General features: G+C 40.8%; 1 protein-coding gene across 14 annotated transcripts in view; it reads left to right on the top strand.

The window, feature by feature from the left end:
* The window catches only part of R3HDM1 (R3H domain containing 1), a 79171-nt gene that overhangs the window by 39249 nt on the left and 16299 nt on the right, over positions 1–23623 (top strand). For 6 of the 14 annotated variants that reach the window (XM_041473072.1, XM_041473076.1, XM_041473079.1 and 3 more), the window contains 14 exons: positions 3630–3744; positions 5853–5931; positions 7443–7502; positions 7584–7724; positions 10186–10294; positions 10391–10486; positions 11902–11939; positions 12022–12072; positions 12251–12462; positions 15030–15287; positions 17818–17972; positions 19358–19459; positions 22613–22867; positions 23246–23366. In XM_041473072.1, coding sequence (XP_041329006.1) covers positions 3630–3744; positions 5853–5931; positions 7443–7502; positions 7584–7724; positions 10186–10294; positions 10391–10486; positions 11902–11939; positions 12022–12072; positions 12251–12462; positions 15030–15287; positions 17818–17972; positions 19358–19459; positions 22613–22867; positions 23246–23366 — 1792 coding nt within the window. Of the gene's footprint in view, positions 1–2503; positions 2545–3629; positions 3745–5852; positions 5932–7442; positions 7503–7583; positions 7725–9190; positions 9322–10185; positions 10295–10390; positions 10487–11901; positions 11940–12021; positions 12073–12250; positions 12463–15029; positions 15288–17817; positions 17973–19357; positions 19460–22612; positions 22868–23245; positions 23367–23623 lie in introns of those variants that run through there. The other 8 variants (XM_041473082.1, XM_041473077.1, XM_041473080.1 and 5 more) reach the window with 7 other exon arrangements.

Raw genomic sequence — 23623 nt, 5'->3', positions numbered from 1 at the left:
GGAGGGTGGAGAAATGTGTTGGAGAATTAGAAGTGGGAATCTGTTACAAGTTCTGATGCTGGGAGTGCAATCCTGTGGGGCAGAGGTCTCCCATGACCCTCTGTAACAACTCACACAGGCAATTTCTTCACCCATTTTGCCTCCTTTCCCAAACTATCTTTGGGAAAGCATGGGAGACCTCTTCATATGTGCCAATCAGCTGCTGCAATTGGGACTAATATGCCTCCAGCCCCATACTCTGAAGCGTTAATTGTGCTTGGGATGTGTGGGAGATGGCTCAGAGAAGGAAGAGCCTGCCTTGCACAGGTGTCCCTGGCAGCAGGAGAATCACTTCTTATGCTCCCCCTTCCTGGAAGAGTCACTGCTTTGTTGTATCTGTGATTGCAACTAAAAAGTGGCTTCCAGTTTAGTTTTAAGACACAGGACAAATTAAATTCAGGATAGTGTTGCTGGTGATGTTTGAAGAATCACAATTTTCAGTTATTAGAAAGTGTTAGGCTTGATAGGAGGAAAAATATATGTACTTAATTAGGGAGTGGTGTGAGTTTGGGGATAACTCCATGGTTTTGTCTATGACTGTCCATGAGTCACCCCTTCACACCAGCAGCTCTAGCAGGGTGAAATTCCTGGCACAGGTTGGTGCAGGAGGCACATAGCAAGGCACCACTGGCTGCTTCTCCTCAGAAGGCTGTGATGGAAGAAGGTGACAGACCAAAGAAATTGTCTCAAGCAGATGAATTTGCTTTCTAATCTATGTTTCTATTTTCAATTGCAACATGAAGGAAGATACTGTTTCTTCCTGAGAAACCTAGATAAGAGCCTTGCATATTTTTAATACTTGTTAAAAAGCACTGGTAGCCCTTTACTGAAAGGTTCTGTGAAACTATAAGCTTACAAATTTATTGCGAGAGGAAGAACATAACTGTGATATGTTTGATCTTTTATCTTTGTAACACTAACTCTATATTCTCTTGCCATCATTTGTGTAAACATCAGGTTGTTCTGACTCTATTTTCTAATACAAAGTACAAGCACTAGCAAAGGGTGATCCAGTTCAGCCCTTTTTAAGGAAGAGCTGTTTACATATGAATGACAGTTGTTATTATGAGTAACAAGTAAATAAATCTTCAAAAGGTTGACCTTTCTAAGCAAAGTAAAATAGCCCAATGGAGAGGCAGTGGGAGGAGAAGGCAAGGGGATGTAATGTTAGTTTCTATTGACTTATGTTGGTTTTTTCTGCTAGAAAGCCCATCCTCAGCATGTAGGCCTTTGAGATATATTCTTACCTTTTTCCCAAATATGTTAAGCTGGCAGGATTTATCAGGTTTTGATGGTTTGGGACATCTTCCTGTTTATTTGGCCTTTTCTTGTTTAATCAAAATTTGATGACAGTTTCCTCTTCTACAATGAGGGCTTGGGATCGGTGATCAGAGTTAGGGCAAGGAGTCTGTTCAGTCCAAATGCTAGCAGAGGCCTGCTGCAAACAGGGTGGGATTAAGAGAGTTTTATAGGGGAAGAGAAGTTAAAAGATTTTTCAGCAGCTTTCCAGTCAAGTAGGTCATATTTAATTAGATGCTATAGTTTTTATAGCATGAAATCACAAGAAAGTGCCCTTTGGTACCCCGTTCTGGTGCATCACACTTTGAAGCAGAGCTGGTGGTAGTAACAGAACTGGCTGTTCAGATGGTGATTCCTTTTTTTAGCTCTTGTTGGGGAAGGAAGTATGAAAATGATTACTTGCTTTGACTAAACTATTGCTGTGTGCATTACTTGGAATGAGTTTAGAAGTTGCAGTCACTTTTCTAGTGAAGAAAATCAGACTGAAAATTTCCTTAATTTACTGATAGTTTTGTAGAGTGTTATTGTAACATGGAGGATAACATTAGTGAATCCAAGTCAGGAACAATTTCTTAATAGGACAGAAACATTTCTTTCTCAAGTAAAGGTTACACAGCTACTTGGTGAATGGTGAGTGTAGAGCATTTTGTAGTGACAAATGAATTGCTCATTTGAATTACCCACCGGTTTATGAGGCAAGGAATGCAGAGACTTGTTCTGGATCCTTAAGGTTTGTAGCCAAGTGAATTCTCAAGACTAGGAAAGAATCAGATGAGAGAGTTCCTTGCTGGTTACTGGGGATGGTGTTTATCAGATGTGGTTATAGGTCCTGTCCAAAGCTGAGAAGGCTTCATTGACACGGAGTTGTTGTTGTTTAGTGGGTGTTCATGAATTAGGAAGTTTAATTGGAGCATTTATTATGGGGAAAAGTCATGATGAAAGGGAGAGCTGGTAAAACTCTCAGTGACTGTTTTTCCCTCACTTGAAAAAGTTGTGGCCCCAAAGCTGCAGATGGGAACTGCAAAGCCTGGGTGGTGCAGGGCTCCCCCTGTGCCAGCACCGGCAGGAGTGGCTGCAGGCTGGGCACGTGAACAGGATCCAGCCTGGTGGATCCTGGCTAAATTTAACTCTGGCTGCATTCCACGGGTGAGATCAAGGCTGTGCAATGACACAAGAGCAGAGCTTAGAGCAAGAGCCTGGATGTGGGTAAGAAGGGGTTTGAGGGAAGAGTGAGGACTTGTGTGGGAAAGGATTAAGGTGCAGGGCAGAAGGGGGATAGGCAGGAGTGCGTGAGGGGCCGTTCTCAGGATTGGGAAGGGTTAGATGCTGTCAGGAATGTGGAGGTGACAGCATGGACTCAGCTGGCATCTGGGGGAGCAGAACTGTCATTTGAGGGAGTTAAAAGGTGACAGGGGAGTCTGGTTCTGACAGGACTTTGCCACTGCTCCCGTGGGAGTCCCTCAGGCACAGTGAGTCCATTGCTCCCGAACTCCTCGGCTCTGGCTGTCTGAACTGTGTTGGTCCTCCACTGACAACCTCCTGAAACAGTACAGGGGTATGAAAAACAAACTGCAGTCTTGCACTGTTCAGGGTATTTAGGGGACCATTATGTCACTAATTTCAGAGGGAAACTTTTTGCTGTATTTGAGAAAGAGGTTTTATAATAGTTCACCTACTGGTATAAAACCATGGATTTTGAGGTGGTTGCATACAAAGCTACTCTATCAAAATACACAGGAAGTTATGAAACTAAGCCTTGATGACAGGTCTGCAAACTTTGCCTTGATGTATTGTACTGTAAATATTTCCCCTTTTTGTGGATCTGGAAATGCTGGTCTTAGAATTTTTTGTTTTGTTTTTTCTTGGTATGAAACAAATCAAAACTTGAAACAAGCTTTTACAGTGAAGAATGGAGAGGAAAAAAGCATTGTGGATGAGACATGACTTAAAAATATAGAGGCAGTGTAAAATTTGGACATCTGAAAAACCGGAATATTTTCTTACATGTGTGGCGTAAGATACTTTGAATTCACTTTGCAGTAGCATTCAGGGCCTGGAAGTGTGTGTAAATTCTAAAATATCTGTGATCCTTTCTATGCCTTCTCTGTACACTCTGATTTACTGATAAATTATTTCATTGTGTGGTAACATGGAGCACATGTGGAATCAGAATATATAAAATTTTTTTTTGTTGTTGCTTCATTATTTTGCAGGTAATATAGTACAGAACATTCTCCTGCAGGTGTTATTTGAAATAATTTGTGTGGTGACTGATTTTTACTTTTTGACAGGAGAAAATTCAGATTCAGTTGTCACAGTCTTTTGAAAAAGAAGAAAAACCTGCAAAAGATGAATCAGAAAAGGAAAAATCCAGTGATAAACTGTCCAGAAAAATGTTATCAAGAGGTTTGCTTTTTCTCCTTGTGTTATTCAATATACTGTATAGATAAAGAACATATGAAAATACAGTTCTGCTTCCAGGTCTTCATTGCATAAACATTGCATTATTTTTTAAAATTTGATTTGCAAATGAAGCAAATAGATCAGACACCTTTGAGCTAGAGGAGGAATTGGTCCCCAAGGAAAGAGAGCTTTAGAGACTTCATCAAACACTCCAGCAAAAGCTTTTCCTTTCTGTCATGTCTGACTGTGCAGAGCAACATAAAAAACCAGCTGTGTTGTCTCAGCTGTGTCCAAGTGTTCTTTAAGCTGACTTTACGAGTCAGTGGAAGCTCCTGTCTTGTTCCTGGGCTTTGTTATAACAGGACTGGTGAAACTCAAGTGAGAATGGCAGAGCTCCTTTTGTACTTTTTCAGATCCTCATTCAACAGGCATCAGAGTTCTCCTTTGTTTATTTTAATTCTGATAGTATCTAGAATTTTTTCAGTAAAGTTTTGGAGTAAGGGTAGAACTACATAAATAAAAAGGACAAGTATTATGTTTTCACTTAAATATTCCTGCCTTCTGGATTAAGTTACAGTCTGTGTACTGAAAATCTATGGGTTTTAATCTGAAAGAGCTGTGAAATCAATGACATAAACTATCTTTTATAAAACATAAAGTTTATGTCCATGCCACCTGATGCCTCCTGCAGGTAGACTTTATGCATTTAAGTTGGCAAATCATTTTACAGCTCTTCCTTTAAATATCCAGAAGGTTTACCTAAATATCTTAGATCAGACAGAGTATAGGAAATACCTTTAGAGCTGGAATTCTTTTTCAGACAGGTGGCACTTGTCCATCTCATGTCCCACAATTCCATAAGGCATTCCTCTTGGAATTTCAATGCAGCTTGTCCCACCTGGCAGCCAGGTATTTGTGAAACAAAAAGCAGTGGGATGGAGAACTTAACCTGCATTTATAAATCTCAGTCTTTGAAATGATGCCTTAAACACCACCCCCAAATACCCAACTGGTAATGATGGGGGAGTTGAGAGCAAAGTAACAAAATGCCTGTTCTGAATTCAGCCACTCTCTCCTCTGAAGGTTGATTACTTCCCAATATAGGATATGCCAAAATAGAAAATTATGGAATTTTAGCATCAGTTCTAGTAATTACAACTAAATCATTGCTCACTTGCAAATTAGAAAAATTGAAGTAAATAATTAGTGAATTTTGACGTTTTTACCAGGGATAGTCTCTTTTTTTTTGCCTTCTCTTCAGAATCAAAAGTAATTACAAACCATAAATGTTCAGACTTGGTTGGTTTCACTTAAACTCTCTGGGCAGCTGGAAGAGCTGGGACCTGGACATAAGTTTGAGTTGTGCCTAACTAAGTTGAGACTAGGTTAAGACATAAGTAGTTCTTGGAAGGCATCTAGTTCCAAACATACTGTTCCAACACCTGTTGGTTTGAATCCTAGTACCTGGGACCCAAAGGTGCTCATGTAAGGGAGTATTTGGGGTTAAATCATTCCTTTCAGGGACAGATTTTAGGGGATAGTATGTAACTGAATACTTTCCTTCACTGAAACCACAATGGAGGGGGAAGGTTGAGACTACTTTTGGAAACATCTAAACATGATGTTGTGCAAACAAAGCCCAACAGAACGAGGATTTTTAGTAATGCAAAGCAGCACCTTGTGAAGGTTAAACTGTTGCATTACAAAATTTCTTTGGGCAACATCCAGTAGTTGAGTAGATGGGCTGCTGCTGCTCCACAGACGTGTACACACACTGCAGTGTGGGATAGTTAGAAAATGTGGCAGGTTGGTGGAAATCAGGTCTCTCAAGGTGATTACCTGCTTCACAACATAGAGCCAGTTGTTAATAATAGTGGTGTTATTGAAACTTCTGCTTCTGCATTACCCTTGAATTAGGGGATAGTGGGTGGTGGTGGATTTTCTGTTTTGTTTTTGACTTGTAGGCCTTTTTCCTGAAAACTGGAAGCATTTAATTTTGGCAATAATGTACTTAATGGTTATATAGTATTGATCCATATATAGTATGTTTAGCAATAATTGGAAAACAGCTTCTTCAGAGTGTAATTTGCTCTCTTCCCCCTCACCCTTAGATTCCAGCCAGGAGTATACAGATTCCACTGGTATAGATCTTCATGAATTTTTAGTAAATACATTAAAAAACAATCCCAGGTAAGAATCAATAATGTCAACTTTCTTTATGTTTTTCTTTCTTCTTGTTGCCTGAGGCAACACACTACCTGTTTTTTTGTTTGTGGTTTTATTTTTCCCCCTCTTAAATGTCTAATCATCCATGTCAGTTATTCAGGAGGAGATTCTGTTGCACAGACTGTCTAAAACATTACTGTAATTGGTTTTCTTTTTGAGCAGAGGTTCAGGACACTGAAGTGGTTTAAATGCTTTTAATGCTTAATATGCAAATAAAGTGTTCAGTCTATGTGCAATTCTCTCCCTGAATGGGCTTCAGTACATTGTCTCTAAACCTTGTACTGTCTTGGCACCTGCTTGTTAGAGACCAAACTGCCTTCTCTGACCCTAATCTGTCTTGCACTGAATTTATAGATAAAGGCATTTTTAAAAGCTGTACCATATAACTGTAGTTAGAGAATTTCACTCTGCACGTGAGAAAACAACTCTGACCTAATCCGAGTCCATCATTTGCTGGCAACAGAGCTGACCTGGTTCTGTTGCTCTGAGGTTTGCAGTCTGTCCCTGTCTTGTTTGTTTTTTTCCCTCACTGGAGTTTTGTGCTGGCTTTGTGGCTGTAGTGCGAGGCAAGAAATTAACTTGGTGCAATAGTGCTCTGCCACAAAAGCTGTTTCACTGCTATTTGCTATTCATTCATATTATAGGTAGGACTTCCAATGTGATAATTTATTTGGATTCCATTTTATTCAGAATAAATGTGGCATAAGCCATCATACGGCCAAAGCCATAGTCCTGTAGAGTAAAATTAGAAAGCACAGACTTCTGTGAGACTTAGTAGGTGGTTCCTTTTTGAAGCCATGAAGCATCCCAGTGGAAACAAGGAATTGTAAGTGAAGAGCTCCATGTGTTTCCATGCACAATGACTGGGAAGCTTGGTTACTTGAGGTGCACAGATTATGAACTGTGCATCATTGGATTTCGTCGCATCTTAATACCTTATTAGAACTGCTCCAAGCAGTTTCAGGAAGAGTGTTCCTTCCTACCACCTCGAGTTTTAGCTTTTTTGTATTTCTAATATGTCAGCACATTGCCACATATGCCAGCTTTAAGCCCTTGGTTGTTGGTGATATGCCCCACCACTTTGTCACTGATCCCCTGATGTGCTTCACAATCCAAGGACCAGCTGAGGCCTCTGCACACTCCCTGCCCACACCAACCAACAAGGAACAACCTCAGCCCTGCTTTTCCTCCTGGAGCCTGTCTTCTCCATAACTGCACTTCCTACTGAGCCTCCTGGGCAGGGACTTTTTGGTGGATCTATGTACTCTGAATCTGAGAGCAAAACAGCATGGTTCAATAGAAAATAGCAAAAAAAGAAAACCTTGTCCTAAAAATTCTGCATTTGACACCTGCTGGTCCTATTTCCAGTCTGCCATCATCCCTTGATCACAGCTCTGATCTGTGTATTCTTAAGATGAATACAACTGCAGTTATTGGAGTGTCTCATATGTGAGTTGCTGTGTTTTTATTTTCAGGGACAGAATGATGCTGCTGAAATTAGAACAGGAAATTTTAGATTTCATTGGTAATAATGAGTAAGTACTGTACTCTCATAGGAAAAAAGAATTCAAGAGTGTTCCTGTTTATTTAATAAAGCTACTATTCCTTTCTTCCAGAGTACCAAGAAAAAAGTTTCCCCCAATGACATCTTACCATAGAATGCTGTTGCACAGGGTAGCTGCTTACTTTGGATTAGAGCACAACGTGGACCAGAGTGGGAAGTCAGTCATAGTAAATAAAACTAGCAATACAAGAATGTAAGTGTCAAGAACCTTGAAAAACCCTTTTGATGTAGCTCTAACGCCTGGGATGTGTGAGGCAGTGATGCTGTAGCAGGTGAGGTCTGTCTCCTCACTGGGAGCAGGCATCAAGGAGAGGTAGTTGAGAGCTGTTCATGTTCTTGTTGTGTAATGATGTGATGTGTTTCATGTTTGAATTCTTTTGGGAAAAGAAGGATGTTATCTCTGAGTTAAGAAATTTTGTTGCTTTTCTGGCAAAGATGCATTACTAATTTTGTTTCTGTGAAATACGAATTTGTAGCAACTGTTTATTTGTTTAAAGGTTTACACCAGTAAAGTGTACAAAGTACATTCTTTGTTTCTTTTGGATAGCAGAGCCAGCTCTTATCTAAGAACGGGGTCATTTCTGATTTGGTGAAGGGAGGGGACTTGCACAACTGTGGCTTTTGTATTGTAAAATTCTACTGGGAAAATTCAGCTGTTGAAGTTCTTCTGTTGAAATAATGTTGCTTACAGATCTCTCATGGCCTTACAAATAAACATAGCAGGGAAGACAGACATCAGTGGAAATGTCAACCAGGTTAACAAGCCATGGTGTGCTGCTTTACTCTGAGGGCTGGGGAGTTCTTGGAGAAACCCCCAGGAAAATCCCTATTGCAGAGAAGATAGCATTGGGGCCACAGCAATTCTGAAATCTGTGCGGAATTCAGGTTTTCATTCAAGGGACCCAGCTGTTCTCTCCATTCTCTGCACTTGCTCTGTCTCCTCATTCTCTCTCAAAAAGACAAAGTCTAATGTGTTGACATGTTTATGCCACCTAGTTTCCAGTTTTAACTTAGAGCATTTGCCTGACACCGTTTTTTGTTGGTGTTGAATATGAAAACAGGAGTTTACAGTGCCTGCATATCCTGATCTCAGTCTCTAGGTACACTCTTTATAGCTTTGGGAGAAAAAAAATCTAATTATCCACCCTATTTTAGAGTCAGTAGGACTGAAATGATATGCCACACTGAAATCTCACTTAAGTAAACAGTTTGTCTTTAGAAGTTTTAGAAATATATAAAGAGTCTAAATATATGTTGAATACTTGTATTATTTATGTATGTGTTTTTGCTTTGGCTGTACAATCTATATCTAAATTGACCCAGAAAGCCAAAAATTTCAAATCTGTTGCCTTTGCATCTACCAGCATCACTAGACTGAAGCTTCAGTCTACCACTTCAACTGTGGAATAAGAACTAAGAAAGATTATTTCATTTTTATGTTTTTAAAAGAACATATTTAAATAGCTTGTGGCCTCTGGAAGCCCCTGTAGGTGTAGTTACTAATTAGCAGGCATTTCATCTAACCTGCAGACATAAAGATTCTTGATGTTTTCAATATTCTTATTTTAAATCACTTTGGATACAAAATAAGAATTTAGAAAGAAAACCTTGGAGATCTGCTCCATGTGGAATAAAGCCAAACTTACCTTTTCCTCATAGGCAGGTTCGCGGCTCCCTCGCCGAGCAGGGATGTTACTGACATCAACCACCCAGTGCACACTGGCACGTCTCAGTGGAGTGGGAGTTGGTGATGGCAGGGCAGTAAATTCAGAGACCTTTAAAAGAAAGAGGTAAGACAGTCTAAAGGTTCTCTGAAATGCCTGCTAATTATGTTTGGGCAGCCAGTACCCAATAGGCAGGGCTGGCTGTTTCGTAGAAAAAGCTCCCCTCACTCCATCCAGAAGTTCTAGGTAATGATAAGTAACACAAATAGAGAAGAGCATACATATATTCTGTCCTCTATTAGACAAATATTTCCTGATTGTCTGAGCTCTTCTCTTATGATAGCAGTCATTTTATTATTCAGGTACTTGATATATCTCTTTAATAACAAGGATTTGCAAAATACCACTTTTTCTTTCACAAAATAGACAACATACCAAAGCAATATTTATAATCTGTTGCCTCACTCTCTCTCTATGACTGTGTGAAGCTCTTGCTTGCCTGCATTATACTGTTCTTCTCTTACTCATTTCTACTTAATTTTGTTTTAGAAGTTTCTAAGTTTCAGTGCTTTCTCCTCCACCTTCTTTCTTCTGTTTTCCCTTGAAATGAACTCTGAGGTATTGCGGCTTTAGCGGCAAACACCTGTCTTCCCTTCCATGCATGCCCAATATCCATTGCATGGCACCAGCTGGGATTCAAAAGCACTTCTGATTCCCCAAGGGCATGTGGTTTGCTTCCCACCTTAACTGGGAGTTGCAGCAAAAGCTTTGAAATAAGGAGGAGGTTTTTAAAAGCAGGTTTGTTATGCCTCAGGACAGGACTTGTCAGGGGTGCACCGTATCTTTTCCATTGCCCAGCCAAAATCTATTCTCTCAGTTAGAATATTAAGTATATTTTAAATTACACCCAAATATATTTCAGTTTGTTCCACTGTGTGTACAGTATGTTTACAAAACCATAAATGTTTTCTTTGTAACAACTTTTCTCAGACCTGACCAAAAGTTTTGTGAACATATAAAGGATGAGAAGAGCGATGACTTCCAGAAGCGGTACATCCTTAAGAGAGATAACTCAAGTTTAGACAAAGATGACAACCAGGTAAAGCACACGTGGCTTATTCCTTCCACTTGCTGTGTTTGACTGTGCATTCCTACTGTTTTCCTTTGTAAAATAATACTGTACCACTTAATTTAGATGAGAATACGATTAAAAGATAACAGAAGAAGTAAATCTATAGAAGAACGTGAAGAAGAATATCAGAGAGCTAGAGAGAGGATATTTGCACAAGATGTACGTATCAAAACCAGTCTGGCACTGTTTTCTGTGCACCCTTCACACACCTACATGCATGGGTGGCTTTCCAGGAAACTGTTTCTGAATGACACTGAGCAGATAAGAGTGTGGCCTGAGTGAGTTTTAAATGATATTGCAGTTACTGAGAAATCTTCTGTTTTCTCTGATCGCTGCTGTGTGAAACTCAAACAACTCAAGAATTATAACTGTTTCTGAATGACACTGAGCAGATAAGAGTGTGGCCTGAGTGAGTTTTAAATGATATTGCAGTTACTGAGAAATCTGTTTTCTCTGATCGCTGCTGTATGAAACTCAAACAACTCAAGAATTACTGAGGAGTGTTTTCTAGCGTTACCTGGTGCAATGCATTCCCCCCTTTGCATTGTTTCACCCCTCACTGCAATTTCAGTTAGAGTTTTGGTACTGCAATCATGTCAGTTGCTCAGAACAATAATTAAAAGAAGAAAAAACCCCAAGCAAATTACAAAACAAAATATTTTCTTGCTTGTATCTATAGCAACCACATCATGAGTGGTAACAGTAAAATGATTTGAGGTCCCATATTTGAAATTCCTGTCAGGAATCTCGCAGTCTGATCTCCTGACTGGAGATACTCTGCAGGACAACATTACAGGCTACAACTCAATTGCAAGTAGTGATTATATTGAGTAAAACAGAACAAATTTGTCTTTAAAAATGTGTTACTTTTAATAATCCACTTCTGACATTTACGTATAACTCTTGCACATCCAAAACCAGATTCTGAAGAGAGTAATGAGCTCTTTTTTTTTGTTCACCTTAGTTACAAACAAGAAGAATAAACTTTTGGAAACAAAATTACATCTTCCTTTTGCATCTTAATTTACTATGTATTACACCCTTAGAAGTTTTGGCCAGATGTTGGGAGTCACAGTCAAGGACACAATAATTGGAGTCAGGAGCAGCCTTTTAGGTTCTGTTCCATGTGCTCTGTAGCTTACCCAGACTGGTACCCAGGGCACTGAGCAGTTACTGCAGCAGCAGTGGCCTCTCCCCCTCCACCCTTCCCAGCAAAAGACAAGGCAGCTCAGGTGCTGTGGCAGCCCTGGGAATCACACACCAGCTGCAAGTGACAGAAGGCACCAAAGGCCCAAGGGAAGAACTGTAACTTCAGAAAAAGTCTGATAGAAACCAAATGAGCAGCATTGTAACTATCCTCATGCTGACTTTGATTTCCTGCACATGGGCCTTTTTATATTGTCTTGTTCCCTCATGGAAATTATCCACCACAGGTAAAGTTTTTCAGGCAGCTTAAAATGAAGGGGGTGCTGTAGAAGTCTGTGTGTAACGCAGAAGACTCCAGTTTGCTGTGTGTTTTGTAGTAGGGATTCTGGATGCCATTCATATTAATTTCTGCACTTCTTTGCCCCCAGTCCCTGTGTTCCCAAGAGAATTATTTCACTGATAAAAGGTAAGAAAATTTGCTGTTTAATTCTGTTTTGTGTTCCTATTTTCTTAATAAATATTAAGCTGTCTTATTAAAATGTCAACAGAATCCAGGAGGAAGAAACTAATAGTACCCAACAAAGACGACAGATACTTAGGTACTTGATGCTTTCTTTTAAAAAAACAAAACCCAAAGTATTCTGCATGCGTTTTCCTTTTCTTTCTTGTTTTTTTGTTTTCCCTTTTTTTTTTCCTTTTCCCTTCTTTTGCAAACTTTTTTTTTCCCTTTTCCCTTCTTTAGCTGCTTGTGCTAACAGTTGAGTTTGTAACTTGCAGAATCAATAAGGAGGCATCGGGGAGATCGGCCAACAGCCACCAGAGCAGCACGGAGACGGAGCCGCGGCCCTGGAGCAGCACCGACTCCGACAGCTCCCTGCGCAACCTGAAGCCCGCGGTCACCAAGGCCAGCAGCTTCAGCGGCATCTCGGTGCTGAGCCGCGGGGACAGCTCTGGCAGCAGCAAGAGCACGGGCAGGCTGTCCAAGACAGGTACAGCAGCCTCGGGGCAGGCTCTGGGGGCTGAGCCGGGTGGGCATGGCTGGAACACCAGGGGAGGCTCCCTGCATCCCTTTCCCTCGGGATACGGGGGCTGCACACACGGGACATCCACAGAGCCAGCCCTAGAGCCGCAGTGTGACAAATGTGGTGAACACTTCTGGCTTTGGAAGCAGAATTTCCAAGCGTGTTGTAGATGGCTTGAAGTTCAATGCCTTTCATCTCGTGCAAAGGATTTCAAAACGTTTTTTACCAGAAATATTTTAGTATAAAATATTTGGGGTTCAGGTCTCCGTTTCCAGTGGGGCAAAACTGCATTGCACCATCTTAGGAAACTCTGCACTGCTATCCTACTAGCTCAGATAAAACAGCATTAAAGCCTATGAATTGGTAGTTATTTTTGTGTTCTCTTTCTTTTGTTAAATGAAAATGAATGTGGCTCAAATGCTTACTTAATTTTTAGACTGCTAAGAAATTAAATCAGTGGAATGAAGTTTACTGTTTAATTTTAAAATTCAAAAATGTTGGGGGAAAAAACTTATAAGAGTCAGGGTTTCAAAGGGGGTTAACTTCTAATGTGAAAACAAAATCTCAGAAAATATGGGAATTAATCTTCTGTGGGTCAAAAATTAAATTTAGTAAATATTTGTATTTCAAATGCCAACATAATTTGTTCCAGTTGCTAATCTCTGGAGAATTTTCAGGCTTGTAATACATGGGTGTGTTATTGGTGGCTGCTTCAGAATTTGAAACAGAACTATAAAAAAGCAGAATATAATTGCTTACCTTATTAATATTGGCTTTGATGTTATTTATAAAACTGGTTTCTAAAGAGGCTCTATTTCAATTTTTTGCTTTTCCTTAAACCACTACTACCTTTTAGGTATATGGCCACACTGCTATATATTAATGCAGTGAAACAGTAACAAATTCTGTTTGTCCATTGTATACTTGTATAAAAAAAGACCCAAAACAGTCCAAGGTACTTCTGCTGTAAAATTGTGCTATCATATGAAGTTATTCCATTTAGCAGTGTAGCGATGTTATTTGGCACAGCTTGAAAAGAAACTGCAACCTGGCAATAAAATACATTCTTAGACATCTTTGTTGGCTAAATTTCAAGGACATAAATGGATTCTTAAAATTTTTGCTGGAGTCTTTATTTTGGCATTCTGAGAATTTGGACATTCCAGGCTGGGAATGCCCACCTTGATGATTGCTGCTTCATGCAGTTCCAGGTTGTGGTGATTGGCACATGCTGGGCTTGGGTTTGTTCACGTTGTTCAGGAATGTGATTGGCTCTGGTTATAACGGCTTCAGCCTCATTCTCTGCATAATCTAGAAGTGAACACACTTGGAAATGAATCCAAGTAACTCTGCTCAGGCAATGATGGTTTTACAGAGCTGGGATGTGCTGTCTCACCCAGTTTACAATTAATAGCTTTGATTTCACTTAATTCAGCAATAAAAAAGGCCAATGCTTCGAGCTATGCTCTCCACGTAAACACAAGGATTACAATTAGCAACTTTTATAAGGGATTGCAAAGTAACTTCAAGTAGTACATACATTCCCTCTTGAGTGCTTTTTGAGTCTTTCTTTTTCTTCTAGATTGTGTAGAGGCTGTTAATGGGGAGTTTGTAATTAATTTACAAACAACTGTATTCTGTTTCCAAGTACTGCAAGTACCATACACTTCTTACAAAGTCTGCTAAATTGTATACTTAAAGCTCCAGGTGTCAGGTGATCTGGGAACAGCAGTTCCACAGACCTCTCCATACTGGACTTCTGGAATATTTCTTTTAGCTGCATGCCTTGGCTTTCAGGAAGCTCAGGGTCTGGTTCTCCACTGCCTTGCAATGTTTATAGTAATTCATATCTGTAAAATGAGTAGTGATTTCAATTGGCTCTTTCATCTTCCTTTGAAATTTGAATTGTTGCATAAAGCCAGGCTAAAGCTACAGTCTTACCCTCATTTCACTTTTCATAGCTGTATTCTTGATTTCAGCCTGCAGATTGTCAGAGGAGGAAACTAACAGTGTTGAGGGGTTTAGTGCAGTGCAAATTGTCCAGCAGGTGAGTCAGAGAAGATCTGATCCCCAGCAGTGGAAAGGAGCTGGTCCTTGCTTGCATGCAGACAGTGTGCAGGGCATGAGGCTTTAGCCGGCAAATCCACAGGGACAGCGGGGCCCTGCAGCTGCATTCCCTGCACAGCTGCAGGAGCTGCGGCTGGGAGTTCACTGCCTCAGTGCGTCCACTCCACTATGTTGCAGTAATGACCAATCACTTCCATAAATTCTGCATTTTCTGACCAGAAACCCAAGCTGGATATGAAAACCTTACTTTGCAGTGCAAAGCAGTGCTGAATTGACCCTTGGTTCACAGAAGGAGCCTTGTAAAGGTGTTCCAGGGGAGATGGAGGGGGAGTCCATTGACAAGGCTGCTGTTGAATAATGTGCTTAATGCTGAGCTTTGAGGGTGAGCACTTACAAGTGTATATTTTAAAGTGAGCTTGATGTTACTGTCTCCAGGTAAAACCAATTTCTCATTACTCCTTTCCTAGGTTCAGAGTCTTCTAGTAGTGTAGGGTCCTCCACGGGTTCTCTCTCTCACAGCCAGCAGCCTCTTCCAGTGCCAGCTCTAAGCCAGCCCTCCCCTGGCACGCCTGCCGTGTATCCAACTGTCAGCTCTAGTAACTCTCTTTCCTTTGATGGTGGCATGAGTGGGCAAGTGGCACCTGCTGCTAGCAGTAGCTTCTTTCTGCTTCCCTTGGAAGCAGCGGGCATCCCGCCTGGCAGTGTGCTGGTCAACCCTCAGACAGGTTGGTACATGCTTGGGGGTGTCTCTGTTACACTGGGGAACTTGGAAAAAAATGCACGAGTGTTTGCATAAGACTTCATGTCAGTATTGTCCTTTGTCCTTTATTTTTCTCTTTATTTTTTTAATGTGGTTGTGTTCATTCAATGCACTTAATTTAACAAGGAAGCATGACTGGAGGATCAAAGGAATGAGTAAACTCCTATGATTTTTTCTAGAAGAGTTTTAACTTATATGTAAAATTTTAATGAGTGACTTGCACAAAATATGAAAATCATATGATTTGCTATCCAGAACACAGAATAATTTAATTGTTTCAGCTTTTTTCAGGAGAGGAAAATGTCCTTCCCTGTGCTTCTATAACACAGTTTCAGTGAGGAAAGAGAGCCTGAGAAAGGATTTTATTGACTTGAAAGAACTTATCCTTAATTTTTTTTTGATGCAACATATTCATGTCTCTATGCTCAAGACTGAGTTAATACAAGTGAAAGAAAGAAGCACAGGATGAAATACTATTTCTAAACTTATCCTTGTTACTTAAAAACAGGATTAAATCAGTGTTGGTATAATTGGCCAATACTGGTATTTTAAGTAGTAGAAAATTGTTGCTTCATAATGTAGATGCAAAGAGATCTGTAATAACTTGTCTGGATTAAATAATGAGTTAGCATTCTCTGGGCAAACTTTTACTTAAAAATTAGGAAATTCTAAAATTTTAAATTTACCTTTCATGTAAAAGATCATTTTAGGAAATTATATATTTTAATTTTAGTGTAATTTGTTTTTGTTGTAGAAAAGAAAATACTTCAGAATATATTTACCATCATTCTGTAGATGGACTTGATTATGTTTGAATATAACTGCACATGGTGTTTAAAGCAAAATGTTCCTCATTGGGATTGTTAAAATGACCATGTTGTAAACAATTTCTTTAACTAGAAGGTATAACATTGAAATAGATAAATTCCTCTTTTTCCTTAATATGAATCAATTGCTAAAAATTTGGTTACAAATGAGTTGCTGTAGGACTTAATTTTCATAGATAGCCATTGGATTTGGAGGAGAATGTATCTGTCATCTTAGAGCTAAGTTCATTAGTAGTCTTTGGTAATTATGTTAATGTCTAATGAGATTCTAGTAGAAGACAAAGAACACTTTGAAAACAAGGAACATTTAGGTGCAGATAAACTTCTATTTCCAATGTACTCAAATCATTGTATTCTGTAATTGTTCCTCTGGCTTCACTGTTCCAATGCCAGCCAAAGCAGAGGCTGGTTCCTGAGTTTCTGGCAGAGGAGTCTGTGCCTTGGTAATTAGGAAGAGACCGCTCTTACCCAGCCACTACAAGAAATAAGTGAAGCTCTGGTGATTAGCAGGAAGTAGTAGGAGGAAATAAGAAAATCTGAGTCCCTGTTGATGTGAACATTTCCAATTCTTGAGCGTTGAAGAGAAATCTCCCAAGCTCAGTTGAGTATCACCTGCTGAGCTGCAGTCCAGCTGCTGTAGCTTATTTTAGCAAGTCTGTTCATGCTCCCTCTGCCATGAATTCCTCAGTCCTTTCCTCAGTAACTGTTCCACTCTTTATGTTGGGCAGTTACATTTAAGTATGATGGCACCAAGGAGTCTGGAGGAGCATTAATCTGCTTTTACAGGGTGCAAAGGCTTTAGACTCAGTTTAAATCTTTCTAGAAAGGATAAGCACATCTTTAAATCAGAGGAGAGAAAAATTTACATCAGTGTTGGGCCCTTTAAGCATCAGAATAAGCCAGTGTAGAACACGTGTCACTAAGCAGGTAGGCACAGGTCCTTGCCAGCCAGGCTGTTGTTCCTTTGATTTGTTTTTTGTCCAACCCAGGCACAAAAAGAAATCACTGGGGCTTTTTATAATTTACTTTTATGCAGTTTATTTTTCAATTCTTTTTCATTGGCCCATTGCTGTAATATTGAGCTTGCAAGTGATTAAATAGAATAATCCTGTGTTATTTATTTTGAAAGCTAAAAGCCAATTAATCTAAGAATAGGGGAAGAGAGTCCTTTATCAGTAATCTCATTAGCAGTCGTGGAAATACCAGGGCAGCTATTGCTTTATATAGTTTTCAAAAAATATTTGCCTTTAAGCTCTCCTGTGTTCTGACCGGTTTTCAAATTGATAAAAGGAAGTAAACTTTTAAAATATCCTTAAAACAGTATTTTACTAGAGTTTTCCTTTATTGCTCCTGTCATATTCAATCTACTTGGTTAAAAATCAAGTTTCAAGATGAGTAGCATTTAAGAAATTTTTATGAGTGTTCACTACATAAAGACTGGGGTATCTTTGTTTAGCTTCAAAGTTTTGGGTTTTAGCTGCATGTAGTCATTGCTGTTAGTTGTGGGCATTTGGCATGGATCTGTCATATAAACCAGTATGCCTTCCCTTATTTTTCGATGTTATTGTTGTATTCATTTTTTCATTTTGCCTGCTGTAAGTATGCTTGTCTGTTTTGTGCCAGCTGAGATGGTGCAGCTGGCTGTGTTTGTTGTCTTTCCCTGGGCAGGTCAGCCGTTCCTCAATCCCGATGGCACTCCGGTTGTGTACAACCCTCCCCTGCCTCAGCAGCCTGTTAGGACCCAAGTGCCTGGAGCTGCACCTCAGCCAGCCCTGCCCAGCCCCAGCCAGCACCAGCCCGGAGCAAACCCCGTCCTCTCACAGGTGCACTTGTCAAACACGTGCTCAGGGACAGCGGGGCTCGGGCGCAGCGCTGGGAACGGGGCGGGGGTTGTTTGTTCTGCACTGGATGTGAAGAACAGTCACACCAGTAAGGGTAACTGGGCTTTTTCCCTCCCAGTCCTCACAACTATCAGCTCTGCTCACACCTGAGCATGGTAGGCAGCCTCTTCTTAAAAATACAGAGGAATTTTAGTATGAAAGTGTTCTGTAACCAAGACCAAGAGATTCTGCCTTCATCCCTAATTGCACTGTGGAGTCACCCAGGCATTAAAAGCAATATAGTTGGCAGCTGGGAAGAATTAATCCAACTGGAACCTTGGGCTTCTTGTCTTAGGGTTGTTTCTCAGCCAGATAAATTCCTGGGCTGTACAGCACAAGCAGGAGTCGTGGCACAGTAGGAGTAGCTCAGGACTGGTACAGCATGAACATCTCATGAGTAACACTTCAGCATATTCTGCTCACAAAACCACACACAGGAGTACAGAATGTATTTTATCCTTGTCCTGTACAAGAGTTTAGTAAAATAGGCCAGATTAAAGACTGCCCCAGTCCTAGAAGAAGAAAAGCAAAATGCATGGGCAGGAGAAGGGAGGGTTCTCCCTCTCCACAGCAGCTATTTCAGGCACCAAGGTACTGGCTGTAGTCTCCTGTGGTATTTTCAGATGGTTCTTAAATTTTATCGAAAAGTTATTTATAGAACTTCCTCTAAACCTTTTACCTTTGTTTGTTTGTTTTCCCTGTTTAAACCTGTTCAGATAGCTGGGTATGCCACAGTAGAGCTGGTCTGTTTTGAAAACAGTCACATTTGTACTCTTTCTAGTTCACAGAAGTGTGTATGTAATATTTGCTATTTTCTTCACAACTTCTGTACTAATTCTCTGATTACCTTCTCAACGGATGCTGGAATTAAACCTGCCTGAAATATTATGAGCAATGATAACTATCTAGAGAAAATATTTTAGTACTGTTGAATAAATGAAAGTAGTATGTTTGAATCCATGGTTGGTAGTAAATTCATTCTGCCTTTAGATGCTTTGAAAGAACTTGTGTTTAAAATGCATGTGGAGTTTTTAGTCTCTCTGAAGGAAACAGTAAATGTTAAATAGAAGCAATTTGCTGACATAGCTAATATAGTGTATAACAAATAAAGCAATGGATGTCTTTTGGGAGACAGAGATATTCAGAGTTACTTTTGTTTTCATTCTATGCAGTCTTAGGCTTAAGAAAAAAAGAAGTATCCATTCTGTTTCTGAGATTGGAGTGAGTTGCTCTTCTGGAGCACAATTGCTTTTCTCTGTTACAAAAGATTTGTTTTCACTTCTCTTACTCTGGTGTTAACCTTGTTCATAACCCTGTTATTTCTGCAGCCTCTGCGGGCTCTGCAGCCTTCCTCCCAGCCTGTCCAGTACTCTGCAGTGTCGTACCCACCCCCGCTCCTGCCAGCCTCCTCTGCACAGCAATACTCTGTGGTATTTCACCTTCTCTTCTCTGCTCCTTGCACAGCCTCCTCTCTGCTGGCTGCTGGCCTTTGCTTGGCTCTTTGAGTGCTGTGTGGTACCGGGGTAGTGACTGGCTCTCAGTGTCACAGCACCCGAGAGCCCAAGATGGGAACATTTCATGTTCAGCAGGAATATCTGCAATTAAGGCTATATCTATATATATCTATATTTTGAGATACATTATTTCTCTTTCCCTTTGTAAAGAAAGTTTTTCAGTGCTGTTTCATTAGCCAGTCAGTACCTTTTTATGTCTCTGGATTAACCTCTTTCCATTGCTTCTTATTGTTTCCTTGTCTGCTCACTCTTCTGCTGAACCTTAATACATTCTGAGGGATCAGCTGCTCTGATTTTTTTTCTGGTTACCTTTTTGTAACTTCTTTGGTAGAACTTTCAACACTCCCACTTCTCTAGTATCCATTGTTTAATAAGTAGAACCTGGAAATAAAATATCTTAGTCTATCAAAGACCAGGAAAAAAGAAGAAAAGCCACACAAGGTGAAACTGAAACTTAGTAAAGGAGAGTTGTTATCCAAGGGAGAATCTGAACTAGGTTAGATTGAACTAGGGAGATGTGAACAGGTCAAGTCTGCTCTGATACTCTACTGAGTGCATGTTTGAGTTGAGTTTATGTGGCAAGGTTTTGGACAGGGAGCTGCAGGGATGGCTTCTGGGAGCTGCCCCATGTTGGACAGAGCCCGTGTCAGGCAGCTCCAGGGCTGACCCTGCACAGCCCAAGCTGAGTCAGTCATTCACGCTGGTGGCACCTCTGAGTGTGCTTGGAAAAGGGTGTGAGGGAAAAACAACTCCACAGATATTGAGGCCAGAGGGAGAAAAGCAAGGAGGTGCTCCAGGTGCTGGAGCAGAGCCTGCTGCCTGGGGAGGAGACTCTTGTGAAGCAGATTCTCCCCTTGAAGCCCATGAAGGACTCTGGTGGAGTAGATATCCACCCTGCAGCCCTTGGAGCATCCCACAGGTGCTCTGAAGGAAGCTGGAGCCTTCAGGATCAGATTTTCTGGTATGACCTACACTAGAGCACTTCATTCCTGAAGGACTTCAGGCTTTGGGAAGAACCCACATTGAAGAGGTCTGTGAAGGATGGTATCCCGTGGGTGGGACCCCATGCTGGAGCAGAAGAGTGAGGAGGAAGAAGCAGTAGATAGATGACTGAGAGCCAATCACAAGCCCCATTCTCCATCCCTTGTGATACTTGGAGGAGGAGGTAGAAGATTTGGGAGTGAAGCTGAGTCTGGGAAGAAGCAGTGGTGTTGAGGGAAGCTGGTTTTAGTTTTGTTTTTACTTCTTACTATCCTACTCTGCTGTTAATTAGCATAAATAAATTAATCTTCCTGTGGTGGTCACTGATGAATGATTTTCCTGTCTTTTTCTTGACCCATAAGCCTTTCATCATATTTTCTCCCCCCATGTTGCTCAGGATGAGACGAAGGATGGAGTGACTTGGGGGGCACTTAGGAGCCAGCCAAGGTTAACTCATCACAGTGTTGTACAGCAGCTAATTTTCAAAATTAATCAGAAATGTCTTATAATAAATACAGTTTAAGCTGAATTCAAAAGGGATGTTGCTTCTGAAGTTAATAGTGAGTTTGAACGGGTGCTAAAGCAGAAAATGAAACTCCTTCCTGTTTGTAGTAATTTCAAAGCATTTCACATTCAGGAAATTGGTTTCAATACTAAGTGCCCTGGCAATTTCAAAAATTTATTCCTGCTGATGGTAACTTATGTAACATAATGAAAAGGATTGATGGTCTTGGATTGTATTCCAAGTATAACACCTCTGTAGTTGGCACCAGGAGAATGCTTTCTCCTTTTATTGGGAATACCATGTTCCAGGGCTGAATCCTGCTTGTACCATACCTGTCACTGCAGGACAAAGTGACGAGGTCAGATTTTACTTACACTGGTAATGTAACAGAAATCAGTGTGGTGTGGCTTGGGTTTATCCTTCAGACTTATTTAGAGCTAGATATGCAGTATCTCTTCTTCAAAGTCAGGATTTGGAAAAGCAGAATGTAAAGTGCAATGTAGAACAGCATTATAGTTGCATTTAATGGGCACCATTAAGGAATGAAATACCAAAGTCAGATTACTACCTAATGAAAATAAGGCTTTTTAAGATGTACTAAATACATACGAAAGGTATACTAAATTAAGTTTTAGGTGCAAATTCATATTTCCGACAGTAATTAATAATATCTTTCGCCTGCAAACTAAAAAAATCATAACATCATAAAATGTGAATGTAGCTAATCAGTAAAAGATGGAGGTTGCACTTACTTTCTCTTGATTAATTCCTAAGACCAAGTGGTCTTGAAATAGTTTTAATGTACCTGCATGTTTGGAGAGTCCAAAGTATGAACCAAATCTTCCTGTTTAGCAAAAACACGCAATACTAGTTAGTGATCGCTTCTAATTTTCAGGATGTTGCTAATTTGATGCTGAATTGCTTGCTAAGAAAAGGAGCTTGGGGTTACTGTAACAAGTTTCAGGTTCCACAGGACCCCTGCAGTGCAGAGTGCCTTCAGTGGCGTCCTTTCAGATGTTAATGAAACACAGATAGAGGGTAGCCGCTGGAACTCATTTCTCGATGTTGTTACTTGATTTCAGACTAAAAGATAATTAATCTCTGCATGTAGGATAATAATTACATTCGAGGAATGTACCTTTTAACTCAGGATTAGTACCTCATTATCTTAAACTCTTAAAAGTAAACATTTACTTCAGCAATCCTAATGCATCCTGCTATTTTAACTGGGGTTAGATGTTTTCACTCAAGTTTTGGAGTCCAGTGCTAGTGACACAAATTCTGAACTTTCTTTTTGACAAATGAATTCTCACAATAAGTAGAGGCAGATGTAATCCAAAAGGCAAAATATTTGCAGTGAAAAGAGTGAAGTCTGAACATGGATGTTCTCTCCTGCTGTCAGCCCTGAAGATAATTTGCTACTGTTCCATCTTTGCTGTTGTTCTCTGGCTGCTGTTGTTGCTACTGCCCAGTAATGTGAGACGTGCTGTCCGAAACTTACTGAAGTGTTTGGCTATTTTGTTTCTTTTTCCTTGAACGTGCATTTGCAAACGTAGCTTTTCCCGTTTTCCCCACGCCTGCAGCAAGACAACCTGGGATCGCAGTTCAGCCACCTGAGCCTGGCGCGGCAGCCCCCGGCCGAAGGCGCCGACGCCGGCCCGGCGCTGTTCCAGCCCGGCGTGGTGCTGCAGCCCCCGCAGCAGCCGGGCTTCATCCTCACGGCCGCGCCCGCAGCGCCGCCCGCAGCGCCGCCCGCCCCCGCGTACTCGGGCCCCGGGCACGCCGTGGGCCAGCCCGTGCTCCCGCAGCAGGGATACGTGCAGCAGCCCGTGCCACAGGTACCCTACGGCCTCCCGAAAGCTGGGGGAAAACTGACCCTGCTCTTCTGCTCCTGGCCTGTTCACGCTGTCTGGGGCTGCCTGCGGAGCTGCAGCTCTGCTTTTGTTCTGGGGTTGGGGTCTTTTCTGGGTATGTGTTTTGTAATGAATGACTTGAGGTTACTTGAGGAAAGTAAATGTTCAACAAGGAAAGTAGAGAAATTGGCTGTTAAAGACGGAATTTATGTAGTATAAGGGATTTTTGAATCGCTGAATTATTTAACATCTGTTGCACCTTTTTAATAAATTCTGCTTCTTTCTTTTATGGATTTTGCATTTAGATGCCTGCCTTCCCTAAAGCTGCATGCAGGTGGTGACGCTGTGATTGTTGCTTTGCAGATGGCACCCTGTTACTGCACCCCCAGCCAGTACCCGCACTCCAGCCAGCAGTACCGCCCTGTTTCTGTCCACTACAGCACGCAGCAGAGCCAGGCCCTGCCCCAGCCTGGCCAGCAGACAGGTTTGTTCAACTCTTTCAGCACTTCTTTAGAGCACTTGGGGTGGCTTTTCTCCCACTTTTTCATTTTAAACTTACTTTGCTGTAAAATTTCAAATAAAGTAGAGGGACAAATGTAGAATACAAAGTGTAACTAACCTAAGGTAGAAAAATTTCTGGCACTTGTGCATGAAACTTGGGATTCAAGCCATTCCTTTGAGTGGTTCATGCTGTAACTTTAATTACAGGGTTTTTTAAATGTAAAAGTTAATAATTTTAAA

Source organism: Pyrgilauda ruficollis, unplaced genomic scaffold (assembly GCF_017590135.1).
Source record: "Pyrgilauda ruficollis isolate IOZ18807 unplaced genomic scaffold, ASM1759013v1 scaffold3, whole genome shotgun sequence".
NCBI lineage: Eukaryota > Metazoa > Chordata > Aves > Passeriformes > Passeridae > Pyrgilauda > Pyrgilauda ruficollis.
This window is presented reverse-complemented; position numbering and strand designations above follow the sequence as displayed.